The sequence below is a fragment of the Alligator mississippiensis genome, chromosome 1 (genome assembly GCF_030867095.1).
Source record: "Alligator mississippiensis isolate rAllMis1 chromosome 1, rAllMis1, whole genome shotgun sequence".
NCBI classification, from domain to species: domain Eukaryota; kingdom Metazoa; phylum Chordata; order Crocodylia; family Alligatoridae; genus Alligator; species Alligator mississippiensis.
The window spans coordinates 168,226,853-168,242,733 of NC_081824.1; the positions used below are offsets into that span (position 1 = coordinate 168,226,853).

Below are 15,881 nucleotides of genomic sequence, written 5' to 3' on the forward strand. Positions count from 1 at the left end.
GCTGGCTGCTCAAGGGGCAGGAGTGTTTCCTGACCCCAGTCCACTGCTACCACTTTGATGCATCACGGGGTGTGCAGCGCATGCATCTGTTGATGATACAGAGTTTTTCAATCTCCCTCCCTGCTTCTTTATACTATCTGCAGCAAACTGACAGGCAAGCAAGCCAGCAGGGAGCTGATAACAGTGTTTATCACCTCATCAGCAAAACAATAGCCTCTCTCCATTAGTTAAAACTCTTCTTAAACAGCTTACCAGCTAACCTGTTGATTAGCTCCAAAATTCCCTAAGGGGTCACTGTTCTGTCCACCTATCCCAGTAAAATTGAAGACACACACAGACACCTCTCAGCATTAGCTAGCATACCACATGCCTAGGGTCCATTGGGCTGGGGCCTGTGCTGTGGGAGATGGAGGGGAGGGGGCAGGAGGGCAGGGAGAATCCAGGCAGACTCTGCTGTAATTGCAGTCTTTGTCAGAGCTGCAGCCAGGGAGCAGAGGGGAGGGGCCAGCTCTGCTGTGGAGCAGAGAGCCCCGTACAGCCCAGAGAGCATGCCAGGATGCTGGGGGAGTCTGGTTTATCTTAAACCAGCAAGGGATCTGGGATAGACATTGCATAAGCCAGTTTGACCCAAATCAGTTTAGTCTGATACTACATTCAACCAGATTTATCTCAAACCAGTTTCAGCCATTTTCAAATTGGTTTATGTTCACTGAACATATGTTCTGTTACAGGTTTAAACCAGTTTCTGATCTGGTTTAAGGGTTTATGTGTAATGTCTGTCCCTAGCCTCAGCCATTAAAAGACAAATAAATTAAATCCTCATGAATTATTATTCAAGTCAGTTTTAGTCAGACCTTGATCTTCTTTGTAATGGATTTTTGTGAACCAACTGCATAGTTGGGAGACATTTAGACACACACCTGAAGTGGATTATCTTTTTCCTGAAACCATTTCTATATCTCTCCCAACTCTACTATTGGTCTAATGAAAGAGATCACATACAAAAAGTATTGCCTCCTGCACTTTTTTGGGGATCATCATAGCTACAATATCACTCTAATACTTTTCTAGTTCTTTGTAACGTAGCTGTTAGATCTCCATGAATTATATGATACAATATAGCACAGGAGAGTATATTGTCCATGTTCCCATTATGAATCTAATACTGTACAGCACTTCAGATAGTAAACAACACAAATCTTATCCCAGAAGTGCCAGCGGCACTTCTCCTGGTGCCCCCACAACCCGGAGCACTGCCTGTCAGGAGGTGCACGTGTACCCCTGTGCACCCCCTAGGCATGGCCACAGCAGATAATGGTTCCCACTCAGAGGTGTGTGGACAGGATCTGATGAGCCTTCTTTTCTGTTGCAGTCCCTCCTATGACTGGATGAGAAGAGTCACACAAAGGAAAAAAACTTCTAAGAAAGGAAAAGCCTGCCTGCTGTTTGACCATCTGGAGCCCATTGAACTAGCCGAACACCTGACTTTCCTAGAGCACAAGTCTTTTAGACGCATTTCTGTAAGAAACCTACAGCTCTTTCTTTCACTCACAATGATACTCTTAATAGGGCCTTGCACTTAAACTGAGACTTTATTTGCTTTAAGGTAACACTTGTGCTCCATGACTTCATTGTGCTGTGCAGCTACACCCTTAGGACATAAAACAAGTGCCATTATTTCCCCCCTATTTTGGTATTTGATGTTTAGAGCCTGTCATGTTTCCTGGACACATTAGGGGTACTGTGTTCTTAAAGGAACATTCTTAAGTTAGTGCATCCTAAAATTGACCCCAGTATAAAGCAATACCCTGACTCCCAAATGCTTACAATAGTCATGGAAGTGTATATGCTTCACCCTGGGAGGGCAGCTCGTCTTAGTCTCTATCTGCTCACCCGTCAGATCTTGCATATCTGGCATTTTACTAAATTACAAAAACACAGCAAAACAACTTGTGTTGAGTTTTCAAGGAACTAAGCAAGAGGGCAGTCAGTATGTCCCATGCTGAAATAAACTGATACCTACTGTAAAGTCAGATGCAAAAGATTTCCTTGAGTAAATATTGGACTAAAATGGCATTGGATGGTAACCAGGGTAAATTCAGAACTGATCTTCTTTGTCTCCTTATCACCAATTCAAACATCTGGAACAAAAGGAAAAACTGAATGACAATGACAATGGAGATCAGAGGAATATTAGAATTGCAGTACCGAAGCGAGACTCTCAAAAAGGGGAACCTAGTTTTAACTGTGTTATAAACACTAACTGAAGAACTGGCTTCTTCTTAACAAGTATTCGTAGTAAATGCTCTCTTGACCTTGGTTCTTTTCATGGCAAGTAGAAACTATCCTAGCAGTAAGGCTGCTAGACTTAATTCTTCTTAGCAGAAAGACACTGTTATGAGGAAACTTGGGAAACCAAAAGGAATAAAAGTCCAGATTTTTTTTAATCCTTGATGCTTCAAGAGAGAGAATAAGGAAGTCAATGAAGAGATGAAAAAAAGAGAGACGGACATGAATAGGGTTTTCCTTAAAATCAAAGTAAAGTTTCTGCCATTCTGGACTCTAAATAATGGGAAGTAACTCTATACAATGTGGGAGAATAAACGTGGGTTATCTGTATAATGCTAGGTCTAACGAGGGATGGAAATGATTTTTCACATGCAACAGTGCCCAAGAAAAGAGTTGGACATTAAATAAAATGTTTAAAATATATTTTGATGCTTCTTGGGAATCCCAGAGAGAAAATTGAGACCTTAAGGACTGGTGGCTTAAACTGGAAGCTTGCAATTTGATAGTTATAATAATAGTTAATTTATCTGTTTGAGTTTACTAACTCAGATAATTCTCCTGAACCAGTTAGGGTTTCTGGTACATGGGCTGGAGTCAGCTAAGCTTATGTTTCCCCTACTGTGAGGTAGAAGTTGATAAGTAGAGCAAATAGAGGCATGTTAGATTTTAAATAAAGGTAAAAGTGGCTATTAATAGGGGTAGCATACCTAATTAGCAGGGGGCAAGTCAGGGAGTTAAGAGAAGAGCATACTTCTGTAGATGTAGGTTGAAAGTTAAGTTCAAAACCTAGTAGGTTTCATATAATAAAGGTGGGAAATGGAAAGAAAAGGGGATTGAGGATTGTTGGAAAAAGATATGGAAGGTTATAAGCAGTGAGATGTTGTAAATTTTCAGCTCCTGGAAAGATACTTACTGTACCTGCTGTTAGGTGGTCTCTAAATAAGCAATTTTTGTTCAGTAGACCAAGGAAAAGGCAATTTGGGCTCATATTTTTAAGAATAGTGTACTTAGGTTAGAGTAGGATAAATCTGCTGGAGATCTGGACTTAATCTGTTAGAGGGCCAGTTAAAAATAAATATTTAAAATGTTTGGGTAAGTCAAACACAGTCACAGTAGCTCTGCCGTGTAAAGCAGTATCAATACAGTTGAAAAGGCTAGAAAAAAGAAACTATAAATCTGGTTGAAATCCCTTCAATGACAATATGTTTCATAAGGGTCTTCTTGGAAAAAAATAAGATAAAAATCAAAATGTGGACAAAGAAATAGGTGTTGTGTTCAGGCTAGAACTCTGGCTCTCGTGAATTTTGTGGCAAAAAACCATCGATTTCACTTGTTAGGTCAGCAATGCAATCTGTCAAAATACTGGAGGGTAATTCACTCCAAGAGAATTAAACTGTCACAGTCACCTCCACATAACTTGTACAAGAAGAAAAGAACATTTATTTTTTCAGTGTCAAGAGGATGAACAATGAAAAAATGGCTGGAGGGGATAAGTATTGGATAATCTGTAGCACAAGCTGATTTTATGAAGGTAAAGTTCAAGACCTATTGAGTTGCTCTATTTTCTGACATATATACATTAACAGTAACATTTTATAAATTTTTCATAAAAGTATCTTCATATAACTTAAAGAGGTAGCCCAGGTGCAGTAGGGAAACCTAATAGAAATAGCAGCCTCTTGTTTTAAAGGAAAAGTAGCACAAGTATCACATTGACGATAAAAGTGTTATGCAATGCTTAACTGTACATTTCTTTCCTTGGCTAGTTTATAGATTATCAAAGCTATGTGATCCATGGCTGCTTGGAAAACAACCCTACCCTGGAGAGATCTATTGCATTATTTAATGGTATCTCTAAGTGGGTCCAGCTTATGGTTCTCAGCAAACCAACACCCCAGCAAAGGGCAGAAGTAATTACAAAGTTTATCAACATTGCACAGGTAAGATAAATCTTTGAACCATGCTTTGTCTGATAGAAGAAAATTATACATACCATTGCTGCAGAAAACTGATGAGGAATGTCCATCCAAAACTGAAGAGCCATTGGACTAGGTAGTTGAGAGACAGCAGTTTCCCAGGGAGGGACATGGCTAACATCACATCCATTCCTCTTTGACTCCCCAGCCAAAATGACCAAGCACTCATGTACAAAATATTTGGAAGATCTTGAGTCAACTGGGAACTGCCTTTGGCATGAGCCCAGAGCCAGGCTTGAGCTCACCGCTGGAGCTTTCCAAGATACCACAACCACTCTGCCACTGTGATTTCAAGCTGTTTCTTTGATGAATATTTTTTTCATCCATAGTTTATGCTTCTCCTTTGAGTTATTTCTAGATCAGCATTTTAATGTAAGGCAGTGTTAAGTATGCCCTTATGATGCCTGAGTAACATGGACAGCCATCTACATTGTGCAAATGGCACAAGCTATTTCCCAAATCCTATTGATTTCTATATTAAAGTCTCTGTTTAAGCGAATTTAAGCACGTGGGCTAATTTGTGCTAGAACAGCATGGCTCGGGTATTTGCCCCTTGCTTGTTACTTTGTTATTAAAAGCACCCGCAGATGCAATTTAATGATCAGGCCTCTAACCACTCTTCACTTGTCTTCCTACTCCCCACCTTCTGTCCTGTGCAGTAGTAGAATGGCTGCAGCAGTAGACATGGCTAGGGGAGGAAAAAGCACTCAGGGCTCAGAGTAGTAGATGAGTACCATACAGGTGGACAATATTCTGGCTGCCAAATGAGTTGCTGTAGAGTGTACACTTCAATATGTAATATGCCTTCTCATTGCTGTTGGTCTTTTGTTGCTTTTCTTGTGTTCTGGGTGCATTCTATGAATTATCTGTTTGCCTATTTTGGTGTGCCCCTGCTCTACAAGAAAATGGAGATATTAACATTACATATTCATGTCGTGTGTCCCAATTTACAGGTCTATACACTTCCTACTGTATTTTAGCAGTGACTAACTCATCCACTTTAACACAGGTGCAGCAGTCATCCAGTGTCATGCAATACATTTCCCTAAGCTTGATGTTCATATGTTTGATTCTCATGCAGAAGTTGCTACATCTCCAGAACTTCAACACCCTGATGGCAGTTGTAGGAGGTCTAAGCCACAGTTCTATTTCTCGTCTCAAAGAAACGCACTCTCATCTATCTTCTGAGGTTACAAAGGTACAATGGGATCCACAGTATAAATAAATATTTTACTGAAAAATCCAGTATCTCATGTATAACCAGTATTTCAGTAAAGATATATTAGGCTTTAGAACACTTGAATCCCATTAAAGCATAAATAAAGAGTTAGGTTGCTCTTGATAAAAAACAGTTAGAGTGTGAATATCTTGTTTTTGATTGTCTGTGACGGGAAGGAAATGGACAAATTCAGCATCTTGGTGTCATTTAGAATAGGTCAAAGAACTGTTATGAATGCTCTTACTGAGTCTTGGATCTTATGGCTGTTTATAGGACTGGAATGAAATGACAGAACTGGTCTCCTCCAATGGAAACTACTGCAACTACCGCAAAGCTTTTGCTGACTGTGTTGGCTTCAAAATCCCCATTTTAGGAGTACACTTGAAAGACTTGATCGCTGTCCATGTCATCTTTCCAGATTGGATAGATGAGAACAAAGTAAACATAGTGAAAATGCAGCAGCTTTCCATGACCTTGAGTGAACTGATTTCCCTGCAGACTGCTTCCCATCATCTAGAACCAAATATGGATTTAATTAACCTGCTAACAGTAAGTGTTATGAAGGTTCCAGCACACCTGTCCATCATAGGTAGATGAGACTTCATTCAAGTAAAAGGAGCTATTCACATAAAGATGTACACAATTAATTCCTTAATATTTTTTTATGCAAGTGATGATAAATATGACAAAAATACATATAATAGAAAACACTGTAAGTAATGGCTACTTAAGGTCAAAGAGAACTTGTACCAATGTTTTATCTAATGGCTGGACATTAGGCATTGAACTATCAGCTAAATTATCTAGTCTAAATCCAAAAATCTAGTCTAGAAAAATTTAACACACCCATCCAAGATCTAATCCTCTAATTTATTTCAGTGGTAGCCATTGAGGGCTGTTGAAAGTCAGTGCTAATTTCAAATGTCTAAATATAATCTTAAAAACCTGCTTTTAAATATCTTGTAAAACCCTTTACATAGATATGTATAAAAATGAACAGACTGTGAGCTAGACAGTCCATTCTTTACACAAGGTGAAAAACAATCAATAGTATATGTGGAAGCTGAATGTCAAATAAAGTGAATATTCTTGTCCTGGTGTGTATGACATTTCCCCCTGGATGCATGTAGTAGGGGAAACTGTGAAAAGCTGACAAATGGCTTGAATCACTAACTGCCAAATTCAGAAGCGATGCATAAATTAAACTCAGTTATATGAAAGAGAATTAAATGAGGTGTAACTTAAATAGTGAAAATCCAGAGTAAGGTCTAAGTTAAACCAGTGGGTAGCTTAATCCTTCCTTCCACACCCTGATACTGTCTGTTGTCCTCCCTTTGTGCTATGCTGTGTTCCCCTCCCTTCTGAATCCTCAGCTACCCCAGTCTAATATCCTTTTCACTCACTGGACCAAATTCAGAGGTGATGTTTAAAAATTTTCTTCAGATCTGAAACAGGTAGCCAAGGTACAGCAAAACAAGGAAAGGTTCCAAGCAGAAGTTCTCCAGGGAAGCAGAGTAAAAGAGGAAAAACAGCTGCAGAGATAATATTGCCTTTCCCTATTTGTTATTAGAAATGGTTGCTTTTGAAAGATGAGAGGGGGGATAATTAATGAAGAGATATTAGTATCTGCTGTACAGTCTCTCCAATATACAACAAGTTTTATAATCCTTTTAATTTCACAATATGAATTCATCTTTGGCAGCAGGCAGCTGGTTCATTCCTTACAAGGGTTGGAGCTAGTGCAGGGTCACTTTACCCAGCCCCATATATTTAAGTCAGCTGCATATTGATAATATTCATTTGGTGCCACAATTTTTTGCTTGCTATTTTTAGCTCTAACTGCTGCTTAACTAACCTGTTCTGAGGCTATGCAAATAGTTGGAAAGTCCCAGTCCTTTCTATAGTCTAGTGAAGTGAAAGACAAAGTACTGGTACCTAAAAACCAAACCAAAAGTAAATCTTACCTTTTGTTCAGTGCAGTTCTTTTTTGAAATTAGAAGATTATAACATATTTTTTTAAAATAATTATAAAATAGGACAAAAATTAAAATGAAATTAAACCAAGAGCTAAAAATTTCCATTCCAAGGGATGATAAAGGAAGTCTCAGGAAACTTTCTTCCAAGCAGTACTGCTTATCTTTCAATGAAAAACTCTGTAATTGATTTATAAATACATGAAGTATTGAGAATTACTCAATAATTACATATCCTTAAAAAATGTCTCCTTGTGCTTAAGTTTGAATAATGAATCCCAACCCCTTAAATATGCAACATATATGCCTTTTTGCGCACACAGGCCAAATCCAGCTCTGCCTTTAGATGTATTAGTGCAGGGGTGGGCAATTATTTTGGGCAGAAGGCTGCTTACCCAATTTTAGCAAGCTGTCAAGGGCTGCATGGATAGCCCCACCCCTTGACAGGTGCCCAGCCCCCTAGTCACTATCTTGGGACCAATGTCCCAATGTCTTGGGACCAATGTCCCAGGGCCAGCACTGGTGGGGCCCAAAGTGGGGTGCAGGCTGGCAGGGGTCTGTGGATCCGGGGAGCTGGCCCGGCTCCATAGAGCCCCTGCCAGCTGGGACCCCTATACCCCTGCTGCCCTGCTCTGGGCCCTGCCGGTGCTGGCCCCGGGAGACCAGTACAGCCCTGTGCTCCCACTGACTCCCGCATCCACTCACTCCCAGTGCCCCCCAGCTCTGCAGTACAACGGGGGACAGCGCAAAGCCCTGACCCCCTGCTCACTGGCAGGGAATGAGCTGGTGCTGAGTGCAGGGAAAAGCAGCCCCTCCCCTGCCCTGTGGCTGGCACTCCCTGCTACAGCTGCTCACAGCCCAAGTCGGGCTGTCCTGAGCAGGCACAGGCAGCCCCAGGCAGGCTGCGAGTGGCTGCAGCATGGGGCACTGGCCATGGGGTGGGCGAGGGGCCACTTTCCCTTGTGCTCAGCACCAGCTTGTAACCTGCCCCTGCTGCCAGCCTGGGCCCCGCACTGGCTCCGGGCTCACCCGTCAGGGCTGCGCTGCAGCGGGAGCAGCTGCTCAGTGCAAAGGAAAGTGCCCCCCGAACCCTCCTGCTTGCCATGCCAGGTAGTGTTTGCTGCCACTGCCCACCCAGAGCTCGCATGCTGGGCAGCACAGAGGCGGCGGTGGCAAATACTGCCCAGCGCAGCAAGCGGGGGGCTGCTTTCCTCCATGCCAAGCAGCTGCTCCCGCCGCAGCACAGCCCCAACAGGTGAGCCTGGAGCTGGCATGGGGCCCAGGCTGGCAGTGAGGGCAGGTTACAAGCTGGTGCTGAGCACAGGGAAAAGCAGCCTCTCGTCTGCCCCATGGCCAGCGCCCTACACTGCAGCCACTTGCAGCCCGCCTGTGCCTGCTCAGGACAGCTCCATGCGGAGCACTGGCTATGGGGCAGGGGAAGGGCTGCTTTTCCCTGTGCTCAGCTTTTCCCCAGGCCACTTTTCCCTGGAGTCCTCCCCTGCCCTTCCTCCCCCACCACCACCTTACTTGAGGTTCCCCCGCCGGGCAGCCACATATTCCCAGGCTAGAAACCTCTGCTGGGGCTTCCGGCTGGGGGGCCGGCGCCGGGGCCAGGCAGGCCCTGCTGTTGCAGGAGACTGCCATGGCTTCCCCTGGGTCCTACTGCCCCTGGTTCCTGTCATTTTTGACAGGTAAGTTCTACTTACCTGCCTAAAGGGGAGGTGGATCTTGGCCCATGTTCAACAAACATGTTCAAATATCAGCTTATTAAAGGCCAGATATTTGGGAATGTTAATAGGCATAAGTAACTAATCTCCAACCCCAAACTCACTCCTTCCGCTTCCCTGCCACTTTCTCCAAATGGCAAAACTTCTATTGACTTCAGTAGGAGCAGGATAGGACCCATCAATTCAAACTACTAGCCCTACTTTCATTTCACCATCTAATTTAATATCATTAGTTTCCATGAAGTTATGTGTGTTTACACCAGCAGGGAAGTTGGGCAGACATATACACAAGTCTTCTTTGGCAATCCTTCACAGTCAAGGATGATTGTCTTTCATGATTGTCTTATCTCTGTGTCCAAAGATGGCTGATGAGGCCTATCATGGATCAACAGACTCCACTGCAGCTTGGACATGTGTTTCTGTGTGGGGTGCGTGGCACTGGATTCTTGGTTTAGTCCATGACATGCTGTTTCTGCCATTCCCACTTTTCCATCTCCTGTAGTCGTTGTGAGGTTTCAAAGTACAGAGATCCCTGCAACAGACTCTTCCTACATTTGGGTCAGTCTTGGGCAATAGTCTCCCATGAGCTGATATTGATATTGATTTTTTTTTAAGTTGGCCATAAGGACATTCCTGAAGCACTTTCTTTGCCCTCCTCCTGAGTGTACACGTTGGCTGAGCTGGGAGAATAAAAGTTGCTTTGGGATTCTGAAGTCAGACATCCAGATAACATGGCCAGCCCAATGAAGTTGATGTCAGAAAATCATCACCTCAGTACTCATGGTGTTTGCAAATTGCAGAAGGACACTAACATTAGTTCATCTGTCTCCCCAGTGGGTTTGGAGGATCTTCCACAGGCAGCGTTGATGATACTTCTCCAATAATTTTAGATGTCTCCTGTGTGTTATCCATGTCTTGGCTCCATACAGCAAAGTGGGGATCATGAAATCTTGATAAACCATGAGCCTGGTTTTGGATCTGATGTTGCAATCTTCAAGCACCCATTTCTTCAGGCGTCCAAAGGCTGAAGTTGCACATTTGAAACCATGTTGGATGTCTTCATCAATGGGCCTTCTGTGGGCTTCCAAAGTACTCAGTGCCTCACCATGGATCTGGATTACCAGAGCTGTGGGGCAGAGCTGTGCCCAACTGTACCCAGAGCTGTACCCAGCATGTCCACAGATGGGGGACAGTGGAATGACCTTCAAGAAGTTTAGCTGTGAAATAAGCAGGAGTAACTCTGACAAATAAGCAGTCACAGACCAAGCAGTGGCAGTACCGCCAGGGTGTGGTGAGGACAGCAGGTAGCAATGCTTTCCCTCCAGAAAAGCCTTTAACAATGAGTTCATGTTGCCACTATAATAAACCTACCCAGCATCTAGCCATGGGTCTACAAGTCCTCAACAGCAAAGCAGGCAGAAGAAGATGTTAGAATCTCAATGACTACAAAGATGGATGAAGGCTGCAGCAGAACAAGATCCCCAGTTGTCCTGGTCTCTTTGCCATTGGATCAAGGTCCCATTCTGTCAAGAGCCACATGGAAGCTGATGTGCAGCAGCTTGTCCATGATAAAATAATTTATGCACGGGCATCTTTCATGAAAACAGTTTTTCCAGCACATTCCTCAAGCCCTTTGGTGACCAGCTAGTGGCAACAAGAGCAGGGTTGTGAGGTCTGGAAGCTCCTAGTCGTGAACTGGCATGAAAGCGGCAATTACAAGAAGCTTGTCTAGAACTTGGATGAGACAGGGGTGTGATTTGGCAGCTGTAACTGTGACTAAGCAGTCCTCTTCAGGATCTACTCTGCTCACCCCACATGAGGAGGGGGCTCAAAGGGTTCCCTAAACATAGGCCGTCTAATACAGTATTCTGTATTTCTTTCTGAGTGGATAACCACATCCAGTGGGATCACCTTCCTGACACTGAAAATACCAACTAAGACACACCATCATTTTTGGGACTGGGAACATCAGGACCCTCATGGAAAACCCTAATAATGAACACCAAGAGTGCTGCACTGCAATCGTGACCCAAAAACTCAGGTGAAACAACATCAGTGTAGTTGCACTGAGCAAGACCTGGCGAGTGAGAGATGGGCAGCTCAAAGAACATGGAGGCAGCTATACCATCTTCTGGAAGGTTAAACAGGAAAGAGAATGCCAACTTCATGGAATTGATTTTCCCATTAAGAATGAACTCATAAACCGACTTGGTGAGTTCCCTAACTGAATTAATAAGCACCTCATAACTCTCTATTTTAAACTGGCAGGGAGCCAATATGCCACTGTCATCATTGTATATGCCCAGGCTCTTGATGCTGCTGATGAAACCAAGGATGAATTCTATGCCAACCTTGACCAATACTCAAATAATTAACTATATGAATGGTATATACTGTAACAGCCACAACAAATGTGCTATCTCAGGAGAACATCTGGAATCCCATGGAGCTATCAAAATGAGCATGCAAGTCCCAAAAAGTCAATATACTAATCAAAAGAATGAATCTTAATGAAAGGAAGGTGATCCAATGATGATCAACCATTCTAATTATTTAGTGCAATGGTGAACATTGGTAACATAAGGAAAAATTAATTGAAATGTCTCTAATGAGTTGTGTGTACTCTAAAAATAACATCATTTTCAAAGAACATCTGCTTCTTTTAGTATTGTGTAAGGAGTGACTTTCCTTTCAAATAAAGTTGAATTTGGGAAGATGGTTTTATAATTTAAGTGTACCTTGTTTGTATCAGAAGAATTTTCCCTCATAAGTCTCTGATTTCAAGATAATTCTATAATCAGCCTGCTTTGAAAGCTTTTGTAAGTGAATAATCCTCACTTCACTGGAGTCCTCATGCTGGCTGGTAACTTCAAATCATGTTGGTTACTCTAGAACCTACTAATATAGGAAAATGATCATGACATGTTTCCCCACTATGTTGAGTAATCTTAGCCGGGGAGTATTGACTATTTCTTCCCTTTCTTCCCTTCATTGCATTTTGGCTAGGGAGAGACATTACACATAAAAAGGTTTAAATGATCAGAAAATGGTTTAAACCAGTAACAGAACAGATATTCAGTGCTCATAAACCAGTTTGAAAATGTCTGAAACTGGTTTGAGATAAACCTGGTTGAATGTAGTATCAGACTTAACTGATTTGGGTCAAACTGTTTTATACAATGTCTGTACCAGACCCCTTCCTGGTTTAACTTAAACCAGAGTCCCCCCCAGCATCCCAGATGCAGTGCAACCCTGGGCGGGGCTCTCTGTTCCATGGCAGAGCTGGCCCCTCCCCTCTGTTCCCTGGCTGGAGCTCCGGCAGAGACTGCAGTCACAGCAGCATCTGCCTGGATTTTTCCGCCCCCACCCACCACCACTCCCTGCTCAAGCAGGGATTCCCTCCTCCCCTCCCACAACAGGGACGGTAGCCAGCACATGGTATGCAAGTTAATGCTGAGAGGTGTCTGTGTAAGGCAGACAGGATAAAGGCAAAAAGGACAGTGCCCATTTAGGGCTTTTTGGAGCTAAAACAAGAGCTTGAACTAATGATAGAGGCCTTCGTTTTCTCAATGGACTGATAAACACTCCCTGCTGTGACTCCCTTCTGTGTAAGTAAATGCTGTGTAACTCCCTGCTGGCTCTGTTGCTGGTCAGGAACAGTGGGGGGGACACCCCTCCCTAATCATAGCATCCTGCCGGGGCCTGGCCACACCCCACCCCACCCCTCAGCTCAGCATTGTGCAAGGGAAGGGAGGGTTGCTCTAGTGAACCCCAGCTTCGAGCCTGAGCCACTGCAGGCATGTGCCTGCATTTCTTCAGTCCAGAGGGGATGTCTGTATGGTTACAGACCAGTTCCACCTAGCCAGGTTAGACTAATCTGCAGAGATTGAATCAATTCAGGCTTTTTGAATGTCTGTCCCTAGCCTTAGAGTGAGGCAGCATCAGTGGATAGCAGCATTGCTAGAGTTGAGTGAAAACTGCCAAATTTCACAAACATTTTGTTTTCATCTGTAAACATATTTTACTTTGATTGGGTTTGTGTCCTGTCTCCATAGGTAATACCTCCAGTAGTCTCAAGAAATCTTGGGCTGTGTATTGGAGTGGGGGGGAACATTTCTCAATATATAAGTAGAAGGAGAGGGAATACCTGTGGCATTCAGAGCTCAAGGAGTTAGAACTAGCATACAGTCATAGCTGGTGTGATGAAAATGTCTGGGGTTACAGGGAATGCCACACAAAGTACTTTGAGGAGTTTGCTGATTCACACAAGTAAAAAGAATCTCCTCTGTCCAGAGCCTGGCCATGTACCTCCATAGGGAGGATCTATGGGCATTTGTAGACAACACAGGGGTTTAATTCTCTGTAAATTGAAGCAGTGGTTTTATAAAAAAAACGCTTCACTTTAGGGCAAAGTAAACCACCATGTCATATACACCCATGTTGGAGCCTGATCCTTACCTGCCTCTCCAGCAGTGGGGAGGGGAAGGCAAGCTGCTGGCAGGCAGAGCAGTCCATGAGCTGCAGTGGGAGGCTGGTGCTTCCCTCTGTGGCAGCAGCACCCCCCTCCCCCAGGCGGCACCCACCCACAGGCACCCAGCTCGGGCAGTCCTGGGGGGTACTGCAGCCTTGGAGGGAAGCACCAGGCCCCTGCGCAGCTCAGGCAGGCAGGCAGGCAGGCTCCAGGGGGAAAAAAAGATCAGGCTCGCCGCTTTTTTTTTCCTTCTGTGGAGCCTGCCTTCCTGGGCTGCTGCTGGGCTGCCTGCATGGTCTGCCTGCGTAGCTCCTCAGCTGCATGGAGCCTGGTGCTTCCCTCCACAGCTGTAGGGTAGGAAACTAAAACTCCTTGGAGGTGTTTTACTTTGTAGCGCTCCAAAGTAATTTGCTGTGTCCCAAAGTCATTTAAGGCTCATTATATTGCCAAATGTGCTGCAGCAGCTGGAATTAATGCGCAATACACCACCGAATGTGCAAACAGCAATGCCATTAAAGCAGTGCAAAAGGCGTTTAAGCCGCTTTAAACCCGCTAAAAGGTGTCGTCTACAAATGGCCTATGTCAGTGATTCTGAAGGTCTCAGACTTCAGGGATTCTCTTGGGTTGTCTGAAGACTAGGGCCACCTCCTTGATTGCTGCATAGTAAGATGTTTACAGAGGAGCAGCAATAACTAATTTGTTTGAGGTGCCTGGAACCCTCCCAGGTCATAGCTGCTCATAAATGGAGGGTGAGGGGCAGTGCCCTATCAGCAGAGATAATCATCACTGAACATATAGCAGCACTAACCCTAATGAACTTCTCCTTTACTTACTCCTTTGTCCTGGGACTACCAGGATGGGTGTGGAAGGGAGCAGGGAAAGAAAAGAACTGGAGCAGAAACAAGGGAGATATGTAACAGGGGGAGATGTGTAAGAAGCTCACAGGTAGGTCACGTTATTCCCATCAAAAGTTGTATTGTTACATATTGGCACTTCCTCCAGCTTTCACCAGCAGCCTCCGTCTCCATCCTGAGCTTCAACTGGTAGAGCTTCCCTTGGGTTCAGTGAGAGCAGTCTGAGTCCCTTGTATTTTAAATTACTAAATGTGCTGTTATTTCTCATCTGATCTAATAAATGCTACTGTTTCCTTTCCTGCTTGTTTATAGCTGTCCCTGGACCTCTATCACACAGAAGATGATATTTACAAGCTCTCCCTGGTGTTGGAGCCAAGGAATTCTAAATCAGTAGGTCTCTTTTACTGCCTTTTGGAAGGGGTGAAGTTGTATTTACACCTCTGTGAGATTTATAGTTGATGTACCAAGATTATACTCTTGAACTTGTGGGAATTAACTTTAAAGCATATTTTTGTGTATTCTGTAACAAATATAGTCATCTATTATGTATGTTTTTATAAGCATTTGTAAACTGGAGGAAAATGATACTAGTAAAATATCCTGGACTTTATCACTCTGAATTTAAAGAAACCTCAACAAGTTACAAAAAGATAGTATTATAGACTACATGTATAATATTACTATCAATTAATTATGTAACATTTCTGAATAGCTGAAAAATGTTATAAATCATAATTAAGTACCCAAATCTGTCATTTGCTAATGGTTTGGTGTATGGAGATACCACATTTTGTTGGATGTTGTTTTGCTTCTAAAAACTTTAGCTATACTTTGCTTTCTCAAATGGAAATGGCAAGGATTTTTGTCAATGATATCTTTTAATGGACCAACAGACATGCTTTTGGGTACCACTGTACCCTTTCTCCAGGTCTCCCACTCAGGTTGGTACAGTGGTCCCTGACAACTTGCCTATGTTCTTCCAACAATACTTTTTTGGAAGTTCTGCCAAAAAAAGATACCACCCACAAAAACCCTTGCCTCTCACATTTTTCCAGAACCATCATAGCTACAGCATCAGCCCAATACTACCATTCTCAGCTAGGAATCACAAGAACTTAAAACTGTTTATTGCACTGGGGCATTTTCCCAACATTTGCATCTATACTGAATTTGACAAGAACCTGGAAGAGTATACCCTGAAAAACTGGTTATTTTGTAATTTATTCTGCAAAAAGACTAAACTATAGGTCAATAAGAATTTATCTGTTTTAATTGAACTGTCATTTAAATTATTACCAATGCTTTGGTCTCTTGCGGGGTTTTTTCAATTGGTCTAGTAAAATATAGCACGCTAACCAAAGAACCTGACCTA

General features: G+C 43.2%; 1 protein-coding gene across 5 annotated transcripts in view; it reads left to right on the top strand.

Moving 5' to 3' along the window:
- RASGRP3 (RAS guanyl releasing protein 3) overlaps positions 1–15,881 on the top strand; it is a 113,682-nt gene that overhangs the window by 62,947 nt on the left and 34,854 nt on the right. For 4 of the 5 annotated variants that reach the window (XM_006273182.4, XM_019500639.2, XM_019500640.2 and 1 more), the window contains exons 6-10: positions 1,373–1,520; positions 4,056–4,229; positions 5,347–5,463; positions 5,758–6,033; positions 14,822–14,899. In XM_006273182.4, the coding sequence (XP_006273244.2) occupies positions 1,373–1,520; positions 4,056–4,229; positions 5,347–5,463; positions 5,758–6,033; positions 14,822–14,899 (793 nt within the window). The remainder of the gene's footprint in view (positions 1–1,372; positions 1,521–4,055; positions 4,230–5,346; positions 5,464–5,757; positions 6,034–14,821; positions 14,900–15,881) is intronic. The other variant, XM_019500643.2, reaches the window with a different exon arrangement.